Below are 14,936 nucleotides of genomic sequence, written 5' to 3' on the forward strand. Positions count from 1 at the left end.
CAACGACTACAATAATCATATAATTATTTTTAAACTTTAAATTCCTCTGTTGACAGGTTACCTCAGAGATGGCCTCGCTCAGGGCAAAGCGCATAAAGATTCTGCAGGATATAAAGAGTAAGAGCTCTTTTAATGTCTCGTTTATTTATTCAGTTCAGCTTATGTACTAACAATGTATGTATTTTTTTTTATTTCAAGTCTGAGAGTAATATTGTGCATGTAATCATGCTTGTTAATAATTATGCATAATTGTTGTTTATGCTTGAAATGTTTTGACAGATCCCGGTGACCTGCAGGAGGAGTTAAATGCCTCCTGACAGCCGTGCGAACCTGTGAGGAAGGATTCCTCTTTAGCAACTCACTGAGCCTCACAGAGCAGCTGAACCACATGTCCCACTTCTAGAAGTATCTGTTGCTGGACCTACCTCTCAGTGCACAAAACTGACCTCTGAGCATGTATCTCATCTGAGAGCATAGACTGCATTGCAAAGCCCATAACGGCACCATTATAACAGACTTTTGTTGTAGTTTTATAGTAGGTTTATGGCAGTTCACATTGGATTACGCATTTTTTTTTAAGATTTATTAAAGTTTTATGCCTTTTATTTAGACAGGACAGTATAGGTCGACAGGAAGTGAAGTGGGTGTGAGAGAGGGGGATGGGATCGGGAAAGGTCCGCGAGCCGGGACTCGAACTCGTGAAACCCAAAGCGCAATTGCGCTGTATGTCGGCGCGCTGCCTACGAGGCCATCGGCACCGACACATTGGATTATGCATGAATTTGATTAGATAGATGCAGATTAATTCTAAAGGAAAATGTTTTGCTCTGATTCTGGCATGATAATGTCATTTCTATGTTGACACGTTTAAAAAAAAAAAAAAGTTTGCTCGAAAGTTTTTGCATGGAAGGAGATCTCAGAGTCCAGCAAAGCTTCCATCCATCTGAAGATTCGGGTCAGTTAAAAGACTTTCAAAAAAGCATCAGTTGAATATGTTCATTCTTTGCCTAGTACAGTAAGTAGTGTAGTAATATGGAATCATCAGTTCAGTTAATAATGCTTACAAGACATCAAACTAACATATTCATTCTTGCTCTCAGAGGTTTATAGTTGTTTTATTCACAGGAATCGAAATAATATTTTAAAATGTTCAAAATAATTGTTTTTTTAACTTGTTTTTATTATCTGTGTTCTTGCTACTCCAGCACAAGAAGCTTTGTTTATACTCAAGGTTAATTGTGAATAAATGTAATCATAAAACCCTTATGACTGGTTTTGTGGTCCAGGGTCACATTTATTGTACTATTTTGTGCTGTTTGTTTATGCTCTGCAAATCATGGCTATGGTAACAACTGGAATAGAACCGTTCGAAGTTGAACACTTTATTTAGTTGAATTATTTACAGTTGCACAGTAGCACACACATTTTTCAAGGATGGGTTCAAATGAGTGTCATTTTTGGCATGACATTTAATATGACAACATTGTCATATCAATCTTAAACATACAGTCGATCAAATAAGTGTTTTACAAGACCTAAATGAGCTGTCATGGTCCATTCAGTAGCTCATAATCAAACCAGTTTGTTCTAGACCCGCATTTGCTGAAGAAAGAAGCCACAGTGGTGTACAGTACAATTGATTCGAATCCAGATCTTTCTCCACTTAATGGAGGTTGAAAACGGGAAAAGACCACTGACTTTCCACCAGGTTGATCTTATATGTGTTTGTGTCTTTAGGCATACATGGTCAGTTGAAGCCACTGTGTATAGTATAGAAAACAGTAACTTGTTAGAGTGTAAATAGCAGTGATCAGTACAAATATGACCAAATGTGTTCCAATAATAATGCAAATATGATTAAAATTTATGCTGCTTGTACATCTTTATTCTGTTAATATTCAATAAACAAATTAAGAAAAAAAGATGCTGCTCACCTCAAAAACATTGAGCTTGATAATGCCATCTCCATCCTTGTCAAAGGCTCTGAATGCCCCTGTAGAAGAATCCCTTTTACTACAAGTATCCGATCGCTACAAACTTGCATCTCAAAATCTTGGTTGTAATGCCTTAATGAACTTAGTTATTTTAGAAGAAGAATATGTCTGAACAGAAAAGACCATCACACTTACTGAACATTCCCTCAAGTCGCACTAAGCAGCTAATGTAGCTGTCAAAATCCATCTCCATGTGTTCGTTGGCGTATCGCATGCAAATAATGTCATACAGCTGGTTGTTGAGTTGAAAACCTGAGGGACAGAGAAATATCTCAGTAAAAATGTGTATATCATCAAGTTAAATAAATACATCTGACTGCCTGACCTGCTTCAGTAAGAGCGTTCCTCATCTCAAAACTGCTGATCGTACTGGATTTGTCGGTGTCAAAACGTGTGAACACCAGCTGAAAATAGTTTACAGAGAAGCCGTGTGTCTATGGCTTTAACATTTTGTTGTAATACAGTGTATTACAAAAGAACATGACTGGACATGCTTTATGAAGGCGAAAACAATTGCATACCTTCCACTTTTTAATCTTGTTCCATAAGTGTTTAAACTCTTGCAGGTTTAGGTGGCCTGTTCCATCAGTCTAAGGTGTCGTGGTTAAGTTACATTTGTACAGCTGTGCCATTGTGCATGCGACAAATTTTAAACTTGAAATAAAACTATTTGTGACAAATCACCCAGTCCACAAGGTGCACCGTTCACATGCTTGTAAAAAGTAATTTCAATCTACAGAGAGGAAGATGGGAGAAGGATGTATAGCGGTGCGTTCCAAACGGGATATATCTCTCTCTGAAGGGCACTTCTAAGTAAAAACAATCATGGCCGTCACATTGAAGGGTCGTTCCAAACCGAAGTGCTCAAAACTGGCCACTTAAAAGGACTCTTCGGAATGAAGGATTTCGAAGGGTACACCTGATGGACCCCATGATCCTTTGCACAGGGAAGTTGTTTGGCGTCACAGAATTCAACTTCACCTATAAATGTATGCATAGTATTTTTCTATACTACTGTAATATTTATACGAGTTAGATTTGGTACATTATTATGGTCAAAATGACATTGTACTTTAACAAAAATACTTTATAGCTACCTTTATCAGTACATTCAAATGTTTCAAATACATAGACACCCAATATACATTACAAATACATATTACATTACATTACATATACAAATATACATTATATTTAACGTAAAAGGCGATTGGGGGTCAACCAGCATACAAAATGTGCGACGAAGGCGCTTCCTTGATCGTCTCGTTAAGGGGACACAGAAGTGCGTTTTTTTTTTTTTACCCATACACTCTTCTTCCCTTTGAAGGTCTCACTCTGGAGGGTAAACCCTTTGAAGGGATTAGGGCATAGGGATGAATCCTTCCGAATGGAACGCAGGGTAGGTCCTGTCCAAATACCCACACTTGCGATCTTTGCACTTGACCACTTGTCTACTTAATTGATGTATTTCCTGTATTTGGCCCAAGTGTTCAAGTGGGCATGAAGACCACAAGTGTGTGTAGAACTTTTCATTACCCAGTGAGACACACTTATAGTGTTGTAAATATGTAAGTCTTTACAGAGCTTTATTTTGATTTTCAATACTTTGCATTTAAAAAAAAAAATCTGTCTGTTCAGTAGTGAATGAAAATGAATGAGCAAGCAGTTGAGTGTACATCGGTTGTACAGAACACTTCTTATTGCGGTGAATTATAGGATTAAATGAGTGCACTCAATGTCTACTATATTTTTGGACACCATTATAAATGGCTGTTACTTCAAATAGTGCATTATTTAAGAGTATGGGGGCGATTTTGGGCATAGCATAGTTTATTTATTCATTTGCTGGATTAGGCTGAGTAATTGCTTTTCTTCCATGTTCTTTTCTAAATTTTGAGTAGGCAACCATTTACAAACCCATTTTTGTTGGTTGCCGGATTTAATTTCTTTGCTTTAGAAATGTTAAGGTGCAGTTACATTCACCGTTGTTCAGTGAATTTTCGAGTTCAATATCCAGTCATTTCAAAAGTATCTACGCGATTGGGAATTTAATTTGAAGGCAAAAGTTTTCCCCATGCAGATTTCACAACGGGTTAAAGTTGGTCATGTGAATTCACTGCACTGACCAACAGAAAGCTGCTGGGTTTTACGTCTATATGAGCTGTGCTTCATACATTGCTATACAATGACAAAGTAGACTGGACCTTTTTTGCCTGCAAAATTTCATTGGCAAAAAAAGGCTAGTTGTCAATGGCATAGAGATGTATGAAGCACTGATCACACAGATGGCATTTTCAAACCCAGCTGCTTTCTGTTTTTTAATGTGCTGAATTCACGTGACAAACCTGAGAATGAGCAAAGTCTGTGTGGGGAACTTTTTCACCCTCACGGGAAACTCCTGATTATGCTGATTCCTATTGGCATGACTGGATTTTGCCCAATGTGATTTTGCACATACATACATTATTTGCCCATAATGCACAGCAGATCTAGTGAAGGATACATCCATAAGTGCAATCATACTTCTGCAGCTCTCCAGACTGAACCCCTCTGTTTTCAGCTCTTTATCTGAAGAAAGGAATGGATAGATAATCAAAACCCTATACAGACAAAGACATACAAAATAGAATCAGTGGCAGACAATAAGATTTTACTCACGTTTGGCAACCACTCTATTAAGGACAGTTCTGAGTTCATTGGCATTAATCTGCATGTCCTGCCAGAAGAAAGAGTCACAATGATGTGAAGTGAATATGGCATTCAAACATGCATTTCCATAACTCAACTCACGTCTCCAGCTAACTGCTGAAAGATGGCTCTGAACTGCTTTTCCTCTTCAGTCTCCTCCTCCTCAAATGGCTGAACATGAGAAATAAGAAATACGGAATGTACAACATACTAAACATCTGTGTGCATGTGCCTTTAAACAGTTCAGTGTTTAGATTTATTTTCTTCACTTTTTTCATAAAAAAGAGCAAATCCACTTCATCTTTGCTTATAAATGGTCTTTAGATCAGAGTTGTAACATTTCTGTGGCTGTTGCAAATAAGAATTACATCCCAACAAGGGAGTTTTGTGGTTATTATTATGATTCTGAGTGTCATTATGAATTATAGTTTTGACATACTGTACTAGCTCATGCTGTGCACATGCTGTTTGTTATTACTGAAGCAGAACAGAAAATAAAAACAGAGCTGCATATCTACAGCAGTGCAGCCAATTAACAACATCACAATGATTTTTCATCTCCTTTTCCATCTTTTTATCCTTTTTATCATCTGACATGGGCTGACATAGAATATCAAACAAGAAAGGAAAGAAACTGATGGAACATCTTCATCACATTTCCATATTTACCTTGATTTTCTTCTTGACATCATCCATCTGTTGGTATAAGAAAGTGAAACATATTAGATATAAAAATATTTTTTTTTAATTCTCTTTTGCGATTATGAAGAGGAAGAGAAGAAACAATCTGGGTGTTACTTCTTTTGTTCGGTTGTACTAAAACTTCTAAATTAATGATCTGCTATATTCAAGAGACCAAACTACTTGACATAGTGATTGATAGACAAGCACAGAGACAGGATGAAATATGAGGTGCCGCAGAACATGACAGACAGAGACAAGTGTGGACTCACCACAGAATCCCCCTCAATCTCTGCACCTATAACCCTGCGAGAAAACATGCAGCTGTCAGCCAAATACAGGAGCATTAGCAGGTCAAGAGGTTCTTTCAGAAACATATCTGACTGTAACAAGAGCTTAAATTTGAAACAATATAATTTATCATCAATACATAATAATTTTCATTGAAAAGTTTTGATAGAAAAACAGATACATATTTCATGTACATTTGTATATGAAGCATTATATATATATATATATATATATATATATATATAAAGGTTGTCAATCAATTACAATTTATCTAATTAATTACATGATGTGGTGATTAATTAATTGCATATTACCCACAACAGATCATTTAAAGTCATTAGTGTGTTACATGAGAAAAGCATGAAATACATACTACAAAAAGTAGTAAAAAAAGTTTTTTTTTAATTTTTTTTTATTTTAAATGAAAAGTAATTTTTTTGGATGAACTGTCACTTTAATTATTTTTTTATTAATTAAATATCATTTTTTTTATTTTCAGATTTTTTTATTAATATGTAAATATGTTTTTTTTAATGAAATGATGACCAGTAGGTTGCAGTAAATAACTTTATGAAGCAGTCATTCATTCATTCTTTCTTTCGATTCGGCTGATTCATTCAGGAATGAAGTAAATGGCTCTCTTTATGAATGGGCCATTCAATCATTGGGTCACCCCCATTCATTAAAAACACGGATTCATTCAGAAATAGTGTGTTGCTTGGTGACACACAACAGTTCTGTTGTGGCTTTAAGACTCACTCTGAGGTGCTCCTGTTCTCAGAGAAGACTCGGAGCAGAAACTCGCTCTCCTTGTGGGGATCAAAGGTGGATGGGATAATGACATACTCGCCCAGTTTCAGGCAAAAACGCTCCGTCACCTCACGCATGTTGGCATAGGACTTGCAGCGAGCTGTAGAAGCATTATAAATGAAGAAGTCCTTTGGCAGCTGTTGTTGGTTGCCCTTCATCTAAAATCAGGATAGCAGATAGAACATTTCAAAATAAAGAAATACATGAGTTATTTTGAGTTTTATTACTATAGACTACAATTAGAGTGAAATGGTTTTATGGAATATGGAAAAGAATTTCGTAATGTTTTTTTTTTGTTTTTGTTTTTTTTTAGTCTAGTTGTTCATTATTATTCGTTGTCCAGCCAAATGAAATAAACAAATATTTTATAGTTGAGAAAAATCTGTATTCTTTTTAGAGTTCTCTAGACCTAAAATCACAACTTTTAAATTCCCTGATATTTACAGGTTTTCTATGACCAAATACATCATGCAGTAATTAAACTTTAGTTGGTGGTTGAATGTTTATAGTTTCGGTTTGAACAGATTTAAGGACTTAAATGGTTAGTTCACCCAAAAATGAAAATTAGCCCATAAATTACTCACCCTTAAGTCATCCTAGGTGTATATGACTTTCTTCTTTCAGACGAATCCAGTCGGAGTTATATTAAAAATTGTCTTTGATCTTTCAAGCTGTTTCATGGCACTCAGCGGGTGTTGCATTGCTTCAGTCCAAAACAAGTTAAATAAAAAGCGCCCATCCATAAAAAAAAAAAGTGTCTCACACGGCTCTGGGGGGTGAACAATGGCCTTCTGTAGCTAATCAATGCGTTTTTGTAAGAAAAATATCCATATTCAAAACGTAATAATCACTTAAATGTAGCTTGCGCTCACTGTTGTGAAGGGAAGCAGTTCCAGGCGGATGACGTATGAGTTCAGCGTAGCGCATGCGCCGGTGAGTCTCGTGAAAACCAACGCACGCGGAAGCGGAGGGGAGAGATCAAAACAAAACAACGGTCAAGAATTAGAAGTACAAAACGAGGATTTGTAAAGAAGAATGTCGGAGGATTTCGATATAAGCCAAGAGGAGACTGGTTTTCCTTTGCTAAAGTAAGGAAACTTTGCTTCCTTTGCTCCTGTTAACAAACGTTGGTTTTCACGAGACGCACTGGCGCATGCGCAGCGCTGACCTCATACGTCATCAGCCCGGAACTGCTTCCGTGTACAACAGTGAGCGCAAGCTACAATAAAGTGATTATTAAGTTTTGAATATGGATATTTTTCTTACAAAAACGCATCGATTTGCTACAGAAGGCCTTTGTTCACCCCCCGGAGCCGTGTGAGACATTTTGTTTTATGGATGGGCGTTTTTTATTTAACTTGTTTTGGACTGAAGCATGCAACACCCGCTGAGTGCCATGAAACAGCTTGAAAGATCAAAGACAATTTTTAATATAACTCTGACTGGATTCGTCTGAAAGAAGAAAGTCCTATACACCTAGGATGACTTGAGGGTAAGTCATTTATGGGCTAATTTTAATTTTTGGGTAAACTAACCCTTTAAATTTAATGAAGTACTGGCAAACAACAAAGATGTGTCTGTTTATATGCAGTCACACTGACATATGATGTCATCACTGCGGTCTCTTCATGATGTAGTCATACCTCATTAGGAACCTGTAAATCAGTGTTAAGATAAATCAGCAACCATGGTAATTAACTGAAAAACTGTAAGTTATTAAACTGCTAACAAACACAGGTCATTTAGCCTTGCACATTTAGTCCAAAAAAAATAAAGGTCAACCAATGCCATAGAAGAACCTTCCAGTGAACAGTTCTTTTAGTAATTCTTTTTTTTAGTGTGAAGAACATAATCTGAAGAACCTTTTTTCCACTATAAAGAACAGTTTGTGCATGTGAAAGGTTCCACGGAACTACAAATGCCAATAAAGTATATTTATTTTAAAGAGTGTTGATTACATATGTAACTGTTCTTTGTACTGAGGGTGTTTAATTGAGCGCACCTCATAGATGGCGAAGCCAATGTTGTGTAGGGTGGCACCTGAGCAGCGCTCTTTTCTTCTGTCCTTCTGCATTAATGCCACCACCACCGTACAGGTCTTCTCTTTAGTGTCCGCCTCCAGAAGAACCAGGCGGAACTGAGAGTTCGTCCAGTATGTATCTGTGACAAAATCGACAGAAAGAGCTTTGATTAGTGGTGTGGGGATTATTGTGAAATTATATTTATATTTAAATTTTTTTAGTTAAAAAAACATAAAAACATTTTCATTACAATTAAAGGGGTCATATGATGCGATTTCAAGTTTTCCTTTCTCTTTGGAGTGTTACAAGCTCTTGGTGCATAAAGAAGATCTGTAAAGTTGCAAAGACTAAAGTCTCAAATCCAAAGAGATATTCTTTATAAAAGTTAAGATTCAACCACACCTACCTAAAACGGCTCGTTCTAACACGCCCCCACATATCTACATCACTATGTGGAAATATTAGCATAATGCCGCCCAAATGTGCACGCAAAGAAAGAAGGCGTGGTTTCAGGAACGCAGTAGTGTTGATGCAGCCATGTCAGTGAGACGCTGTGTGATTCAGTTTCGAAAGCAAAAGCACTTTATTTGGCCTTCCGGAAGTAGATGCAATTAGGAATCATTGGTTAAGATTTATTTACAACAGAAACATATTCTCTTACACCAAATACACAAAATAATGATCTTTAAAATAGCATCATATGATCCCTTTAAATAAAAACTAACTCAAATAAAATATAAAAACTTTTTTTTATTTTTAATCTAGATTATCTGTTAATGTACAGTAAGGTGCTTTTAAAACCATCTCATGAGGGCAAACGAGTCTACAATGTTGCAAGATTATATTAGATACCCAGAAAGTTTCTGCAGCCACCAGCAGAGCAGCCTTTCACCCATCGGCCCTCATGTATGGTCACATTCCACTTGAGCATCTTGTCATCCTCAAGAGTGTCTGGGGTGACATTACAGATCTCCAGTTTGGTAAAGTTCTTCTTAAACTCCTCAAAGCACATCCTTGAGTGAAGAAAAATGAGCAAAATGATAAGAGGGACCAACTTCCATTTATGAGTATTAAATCAAGTATAATAGACTGTTTGAGACTTCCTGGAAGCCTGATGGTCTCGTAAAAGCAGCGCACTAACCAGAACTCCCCTTGCTCTGTAGGCCGGAGTCTCTCCTTCTCTTGCTCAGATGTGGCTAGTGCAGCCCAGTCATTAGACTTACAGGCAGGAGGGGGGGCAACTCCCCAGGGGTCTCGCACACGAACAAGACAGATCATAAGGTCTTTACCATCTTTACGTTTACCCTGTGAACAAGGTTTTTGCTATTGCATTGAAAGATGTGGCTGATATAAGCTAGGACCAGGGTTAAAACTAAAACCATAAAAAAAACATTCTGTTACTTGAAATAAAATAAAATGAAATATAAAAAACATTTTTAAATCTAAATTCCTAAGCAATATTTCTTTAAAAAAGGTAACACTTTACAATAAGGTCCATTAGTTAACATTACTTAACTACTTTAGTTAACAAGAACTAAGCATGAACAATACTTCTACAGCATTTATTAATCGTAGTTAATGTTAATTTCAACATTTATTAATGCATTATTAAAATCAAAAGTTGTGCTTGTTAACATTAGTTAATGCACTGTGAATTAACATTAACTAACAATGAACAACTGTATTTTCATTAACTAACATTAACTAAGATTAATAAATACTGCAATAAATGTATTGTTCATTGTTTGTTCATGTTAGTTAATACATTAACTAACATTAACTAATGGAACCTTATTATTAACCTAAATATTAATTAAAACTATCATAGTAATCTCAGTGCTACTAAAATAACACTGGCTAGGACTGTATATATCCTCACGCAATGTTCTGTATTAAGATGTGACGGATACAAATGCTCCATTACATGACAAGCCCACCTGCTCAACTCCAGTGACTGAATATGCATGGCCTCTCACGAGTCCAGATGCCGTTTTAGTCCTTTGAGCAGTTGGAACCAAAATCTGTGCAGAAGCAAAATAGAATGCCATATTACATTAATGTCACAGTAATGCAGCAGTTTTAATTAAAATGCTTTATTTTACTTTATATATGTGATATCAATTAATTATATAATTAATAAATATCACATGAGCAAGCGTTGGACTGTGATTGTGTGTAACAGTTACAGTAACAGTTCAGTCATTTTAGACACAATATATTGCAAGTTTATTTTTGCTCCGCCAATGAAAATAGCTCAAAACTAACTCCAAGCAATCAACCATTTCACGTTTCTGAGCAAACATACCATAGCAGGGTTTCACTCCTGAAAGAATCATTGTATTTGAATTAATTGGTTGAATGGCTGATTTAATTATTCACTTATAAAGACATCCAAAAACTCATACTTCCTTACTACTGTATATGGTAATCAAAGGTAGGATGTCCCAATTCATAGTATTCATAAAACAGTAGACTCTGAAGTGCACATCTGATGGACTCTTTACTATCCCATGAGGCCATGGGAGAGCAGTGAATGGTACTGAAGCAATGCGACTGACACTGGTAGGTCAAATGACAATGACAACATGACAAATGTAAAATGTCCGAATTACATTCACACTTCACACATTCATAGATAGTACTTTTTAACGGTTGCAAACAAATTACTTTTGCAAACAAATTAATGCAGCCATTCATTTGTTTCCTTCTTAAATAAATCATTCTATTTGAACAGATCATTTGAATGAAGGATTCAATGACTCACTGAAAACACTTGCTACCACCTACTGACATATTGATGTAACCTGCAGAGAGACTGAATGAAAGACTCCCAGCACTAATGCACAGACTGACAGTCTATCTGAAATGTGCAAACATAGACAAGTGGAGGAGTGTGTAACAATAAGCTCAATAGTTTTTAAGCTAATTTTAGACACTGCACACACATAGAAGCATCAGATATATTTAACAGCTGGTTTTTAACCAGAACAGCATCCAGTACATTTAGAATACGTACATCTATGGCACAGCTCATAAGGGACCCTCTCTTCAGAGCCTTTCTCATGATGTTGTACAGGTCCTTCGGGGCCTCTGTAATCTCAAAGAACTCAGTTACTCCTCCAGTGAAGTCCTCCATGGCCTCCAGTGAGTTTCCTCCCTTTAAAGCCTCATAAGTGCCATGTAACCTGGGATCCAGAAGTCAAATGGTCACATTTAGCACCTTGGACTGATTTTTGATACAAGCAAAGCACATCTAGAAGAGCATAAACAGGCCTACAGTGACAAAGTATTATGGTGTTACTGTTTACATAACTAACAAACAACTAAGATGTTTAACTTACTTTGCATATGCCTTCTCCAGAAGAGCGCTCCAAAATTCATTCTTCTGTCCAGACCTAGTAAACACCAACTGGTTTTTGTATGTAGGAAGTCGATCATCCACAACCACATCCACCCACTCCCCATAGCGCCAGAACTAGAAGAATAGACAAAGTCTGTTTAAAATAGGTGAGCTTGTGCTTCTTTTCAAGTTTTTATATCAGAAACTATATCTGAAATACAGGATGGTCCAGTTTTGATGCCCATACCTGGAAATGGAAAATGCCAGCATAGTTTTCAGTGAAGCTCTGGTCATGGGGAACCACCCTCTTCAGGACTATATCATTCAGGGTCAGGCAAGTAATGGCAGCCAGCAGCCAGCAGTCTCCTGTAGATGTTAATATAACAACAAAATTAATGTTTCACTACATAGCATTACAACACATATTTTTATTAAATATAGGTGACACTTTATTTTCAAAATAGAAATGTAAGGGTATGTAAATGTATACAGGTGCATCTCAATAAATTAGAATGTCGTGGAAAAGTTCATTTATTTCAGTAATTCAACTCAAAACGAGTTTCACAATTTGAGTTGAATTACTGAAATAAATGAACTTTTCCACGACATTCTAATTTATTGAGATGCACCTGTATATTTGCTGTAACCCATTGTTTTAGGGGTTTGCACCACCTTTTAATCAACAATATTAAGTCATACAAATAAAAACAGAAATACAATATTAGCATAGAATATAGAAACATAGAAATTAAAATATTATTAAATATCTAAAATATTTAGATATATTAATTCCATCAATATATATTTTATATATTCGAAATATTTTGCCACATTGTTTCATTTATTGTTTAATTTCAGTTAGGTCTTGTACAATATAAAAATATTTTATGCTTGGAATATAATGCATTATGCATGACTTGTACAGCCCCAGTACAATATTTAAAAAATAGTGGACTCACCTTCACCAAAGTAAAAATTAATTAATTAAATAATGCATTATTTCTCATGGAAAAAAAATCAAAAGGTTTAAGTTTAACAAAAAGCTGAACTGAAAAACGTTGGGTATACTGTACACTGTACAGGTGCATAAATGAACGCCTTTGCTCTGCGCACCTCTTGCATTCACTGGATGCCTCTGTGGAACACAGCACCGCAACACGGATACCACAGCGGAAACTTTATTCATTTCTTCAAGCCTTCTGTGTCTCGCAACCGATCTATTTTCCAACAGTGTATTTGGATACGCTGAGAGAAAAGGAAATGGGTGGCATTCCTGTATGCAGGTCACAAGCGGGTGCTATGTAGTTAGATTACATTTAGTAATCTAAATGTAAGTAATCTTTAGCAAATTTCAAAGTGGATATCTACTTTTTATACTGTGCCCAAATTCACTTAGCATTTAAAATGATTGATACTAGTTTTTTTAATGATTTATAGGCAAAATAGAATTGTAATTTTATTTTCAGACAAAATAGAATTTTAATATTGCCCATTGATCATGCCATGACAGAAAATAATTATTTGCTATCAATATCATCTTGAACTTGAATATTGGTGCATCCCCGGACACATTATGTATTTAGATTGTCCTATATTTGCGCTTTCCTACCCAGGTCTCCTTGGCAGATATCTGTCCTGTTGGCTCCCCCAAGAATGAACTGTGGATTGCTACAAATGTCCTGTTTAGGAATGAGAAACACGCATTTATAATTGTTATAAAAATATTTTACATCATAACTGTATTTTTAGATTTCTACAAGCTTCAGAAAAAGAATATGACTATATCTGTGAAGATCTCAGCACCACCATAGAAATTCAGCAGCTGAAGGTCATAAAGTTTGCTGACCGGAACTTTGCTAGCGCGTTTTTATGAGCTACATCTCAAAAGATGTCAAGGCAAGATAATGTACAGTATGTAAGTCCTTCTCATTATTTTTTAAAGTGTCAGTAAACACATATGAAAATGTGTGACTGACTTTTTGAAGCTCCAATCCAAAAATTGATTTAACGACCTAGCAAAATGTCCAGTAACCTGATTCTTTGAAAGCAGTATTATGAAGCGAAGCTAGTAAATGTATATGTCACACATCAGTCAAAACAAATAGGTAAACTTTTTACAAGTTACATGAAATGGACTGACAAAAAACACCACATATATCCACTAATACAAATGCATGACACATTTAATCCGTCTATACTTTAAAAATTAAACGTTACTTCAACATATTTGCTTATATTATTTAATAGCGATGATAAGAAAATATAGCCACATATCAAACCTTTTGACACAAGTCCATAATCAGGTAGAGCTCTACTTTATGAAGCACTGGCACAGCATAGTATGCATGATTTGGCAAGTCAGCTGCTTGAGACCCCAGAGCGTGTTAAACCACAGCCATGTCACCCCCACACACACACACACTACACAAACATTTTTGTCTGCAAAAATATCTTATCTCATGCTGCCTACTCAGATAAAAACTGCAAACAAAAGCAACTGCTTGTTGCTTAGGTATGTAAGACCAACTGAAAAACTGAAACATTGCAATGAATTATTAATCAACAGCTGCTAGAGTAAATACATTATTTTTATGCATGTTTGAAGAAATGTATGGAGATGTTCATGTAAGGAAATAAAGTGACATTCTCACAAAATATAAAAATAGCTAAAATAATATTTTAAAAATATAAATGAAATTAAAAATATTTCATTTATTCAAATTAATTACATTCAATTAAATTAAAAACACATAATTTGATGTGTAAAGCCACAGTTCACTTCTGAGTCAAAACTGACCTGAACATAAAAGATGCAACAATTTAGTTTAAATGGTTATTGTAACAAAGTTCGTAGTCACGGGAAGAAGGAGGCGGGAACCGGCGAACACTTAAACAAAATTTTAATCAAATAAACAAACACAAAACGAAAGTAAAGCCCCTCGCGGACGACTGCCGCACACAAAACACAAAATAAACTCCAGGCCTGGTCCTCTCTCGTTCGACACGGTCGTCACTCCTCCCTTTTATCCTTCCGGAGCTCCTCCGTGGGACTCGAGACCGGTGAGTGGTGCAGGTGTCGCTCATTATCAATTACTCCACCGGCCTCGCTCC

The 14,936-nt window shown here is 36.0% G+C and overlaps 2 protein-coding genes across 2 annotated transcripts in view; one reads left to right on the forward strand and one right to left on the reverse strand.

The window, feature by feature from the left end:
* The window catches only part of LOC107665385 (uncharacterized), a 6,722-nt gene extending 6,148 nt beyond the window's left edge, over positions 1–574 (forward strand). Inside the window, exons 11-12 of the mRNA XM_016456255.1 lie at positions 57–117; positions 280–574. Of these exons, the coding sequence (XP_016311741.1) occupies positions 57–117; positions 280–317 (99 nt within the window). The 3' untranslated portion in view covers positions 318–574. The remainder of the gene's footprint in view (positions 1–56; positions 118–279) is intronic.
* A 280-nt stretch (positions 575–854) lies between these two features.
* Positions 855–14,936, reverse strand: part of LOC107665384 (calpain-3-like) — a 19,059-nt gene continuing 4,977 nt past the window's right edge. Inside the window, exons 3-21 of the mRNA XM_016456254.1 lie at positions 12,073–12,191; positions 11,827–11,960; positions 11,502–11,670; positions 10,423–10,506; positions 9,627–9,790; positions 9,338–9,498; positions 8,467–8,624; positions 8,108–8,119; positions 6,414–6,622; positions 5,639–5,669; positions 5,352–5,378; positions 4,785–4,853; positions 4,653–4,710; positions 4,498–4,562; positions 2,516–2,584; positions 2,320–2,398; positions 2,130–2,246; positions 1,935–1,993; positions 855–1,760 (exon numbers count right to left, since the gene is read on the reverse strand). Coding sequence (XP_016311740.1) covers positions 1,734–1,760; positions 1,935–1,993; positions 2,130–2,246; positions 2,320–2,398; positions 2,516–2,584; positions 4,498–4,562; positions 4,653–4,710; positions 4,785–4,853; positions 5,352–5,378; positions 5,639–5,669; positions 6,414–6,622; positions 8,108–8,119; positions 8,467–8,624; positions 9,338–9,498; positions 9,627–9,790; positions 10,423–10,506; positions 11,502–11,670; positions 11,827–11,960; positions 12,073–12,191 — 1,811 coding nt within the window. The 3' untranslated portion in view covers positions 855–1,733. The remainder of the gene's footprint in view (positions 1,761–1,934; positions 1,994–2,129; positions 2,247–2,319; positions 2,399–2,515; positions 2,585–4,497; positions 4,563–4,652; positions 4,711–4,784; positions 4,854–5,351; positions 5,379–5,638; positions 5,670–6,413; positions 6,623–8,107; positions 8,120–8,466; positions 8,625–9,337; positions 9,499–9,626; positions 9,791–10,422; positions 10,507–11,501; positions 11,671–11,826; positions 11,961–12,072; positions 12,192–14,936) is intronic.

This window comes from Sinocyclocheilus anshuiensis, unplaced genomic scaffold (genome assembly GCF_001515605.1).
Source record: "Sinocyclocheilus anshuiensis isolate Anshui unplaced genomic scaffold, SAMN03320099.WGS_v1.1 scaffold199, whole genome shotgun sequence".
NCBI classification, from domain to species: domain Eukaryota; kingdom Metazoa; phylum Chordata; class Actinopteri; order Cypriniformes; family Cyprinidae; genus Sinocyclocheilus; species Sinocyclocheilus anshuiensis.